At 52.5% G+C, this 2,118-nt stretch overlaps 1 protein-coding gene across 1 annotated transcript; it reads right to left on the reverse strand.

Annotated features, from left to right (window-relative positions):
• Positions 1-726: 726 nt before the first annotated feature.
• Positions 727-1,440, reverse strand: LOC110391647 (aspartate and glycine-rich protein-like). The gene has a single exon (XM_021383599.1). The coding sequence runs from the start codon at positions 1,438-1,440 to the stop codon at positions 727-729; it is 714 nt and encodes a 237-aa protein (XP_021239274.1).
• Between the last annotated feature and the right edge of the window lie 678 nt (positions 1,441-2,118).

Consider the following 2,118-nt stretch of genomic DNA (forward strand, 5'->3'; position numbering starts at 1 on the left):
TCCCCATCACCATCCTCATCATCGTCATTATCTCCATCCCCACTGTCCCCATCATCGTCCTCATCGTCGTTATCTCCATCCCCACCCCCGCTGTCCCCATCATCGTCCTCGTCGTCTTCGTTATCTCCGTCCCCACTGTCCCCATCATCATCCTCACCGTCGTTATCTCCATCCCCACCCCCAATGTCCTCATCATCATCCTCATTGTCTTCGTTATCTCCATCCCCATCACTGTCCCCATCATCGTCCTCATCATCATTATCTCCATCCCCACCCCCAATGTCCCCATCATCATCCTCATCGTCTTTGTTATCTCCATCCCTACTGTCTCCATCATCATCCTCCATCATCATCCTCATTGTCTTCGTTATCTCCATCCCCACTGTCCCCATCACCATCCTCATCTTTGTTATCTCCATCCCAGCTGTACCCATCATTGTCCTCATCACCTCCGTTATCTCCATCCCCATCACTGTTCCCATCATCATCCTCACCGTCTCTGTTATCTCCATCCCCACTGTCCTCATCATCATTGTCTCCGTTATCTCCATCCCCATCACTGTCCCCATCGCCATCCTCATCATCTTCATTATCTCCATCCCCACTGTCCCCATCATCATCCTCACCGTCGTTATCTCCATCCCCACCCTCAATGTCCTCTCATCAACCTCATTGTCTTCGTTATCTCCATCCCCACTGTCCCCATCATTGTCCTCATCATCTTCGTTATCTCCATCCCCAGTCCTCATCGTCTCCGTTATCTCCATCTGCACTGTCCCCATCACCATCCTCATCGTCTTCGTTATCTCCATCCCCATCATTGTCCCCATCATCATCCTCGTCATCTCCGTTATCTCCATCCCCGCTGTCCCCATCATCATCCTCACTGTCTTCGTTATCTCCATCCCAGCCATCCCCATCATCGTCCTCATCATCGTTATCTCCATCCCCACCCCCACTGTCCCCATCATCATCCTCGTCATCTTTGTTATCTCCATCCTCATCACTGTCCTCATCATCGTCCTCATCGTCTTCGTTATCTCCATGCCCATCCCCACTGTCCCCATCGTCCTCATCACCTCCACCTCCACCACCCCCATGGTCCCCATCTTCATCACCTCCATCCCCATCGTCCTCATCATCACCTCCATTCTCATCAACCTCCGTCATCTCCATCCCCTCCCCGTCATCCTCATCACCTCCACCCCCATGGTCCCCATCTCCATCATTTCCATCCCCGTTGTCCTCATCATCTTCATCACCTCCACCTCCACTGCCCTCACTGTCCTCATCATCTCCATCCCCATCATCATCTCCATTCTCATCATCTCCATCATCTCCATCCCCGTTGTCCCCATCGTCATCACCTCCACCTCCATTGCCCCCACTTGTCCCCATCTTCATCATCTCCATCCCCACTGACCTCATCATCATCTCCATCCCTACTGCCCACATCATCTTTATCTCATCTCTATCCCCCCTCCATCATCTCCATCATCTCCATCCCCCTTGTCCCCATCTCCATCATTTCCAGCCCCACTGTTTTCATCATCTCCATCACCTCCATCCCCCTCCCCATCATCCTCACCATCTTCATCTCCATCCTCATAATCTCCATCATCTCCATCCCCATCGTTTTCATCAACTTCATCACCTCCATCCCCCTCCCCATCATCTTAATCACCTCCAACCCCACTGTCCTCATCATCATCTTCATCTCCATCCCTATTGTCCCCATCTCCATCATTTCCCTCCCCATCAGACTCATCATCCTCATCATCTCCATCCCCGCCATCCTCATCTTCATCATCTCCATCCCCATCATCCACATCATCCTCATCTCATCTCCACCCCACCATCCTCATCATCTCCATCCCCTTCATCCTCATCCTCATCTCTATCTCCATCACCTCCACCTACGTTGTTCCCACCAACCCCACGTCCATCGTCCCCATCACCTCATCCCCACATCCACTGTCACCGTCATCCCCACATCCATCAACCCCACCATCCCCACGTCCATTATCCCCACCGTCCCCACGTCCATCGTCCCCATCACCTCATCCCCACGTCCATTGTCCCCATCGTCCCTATGTCCATCATCCCCATTGTCCCCAC

The sequence above is a fragment of the Numida meleagris genome, unplaced genomic scaffold (assembly GCF_002078875.1).
Source record: "Numida meleagris isolate 19003 breed g44 Domestic line unplaced genomic scaffold, NumMel1.0 unplaced_Scaffold435, whole genome shotgun sequence".
Classification (NCBI taxonomy): domain Eukaryota; kingdom Metazoa; phylum Chordata; class Aves; order Galliformes; family Numididae; genus Numida; species Numida meleagris.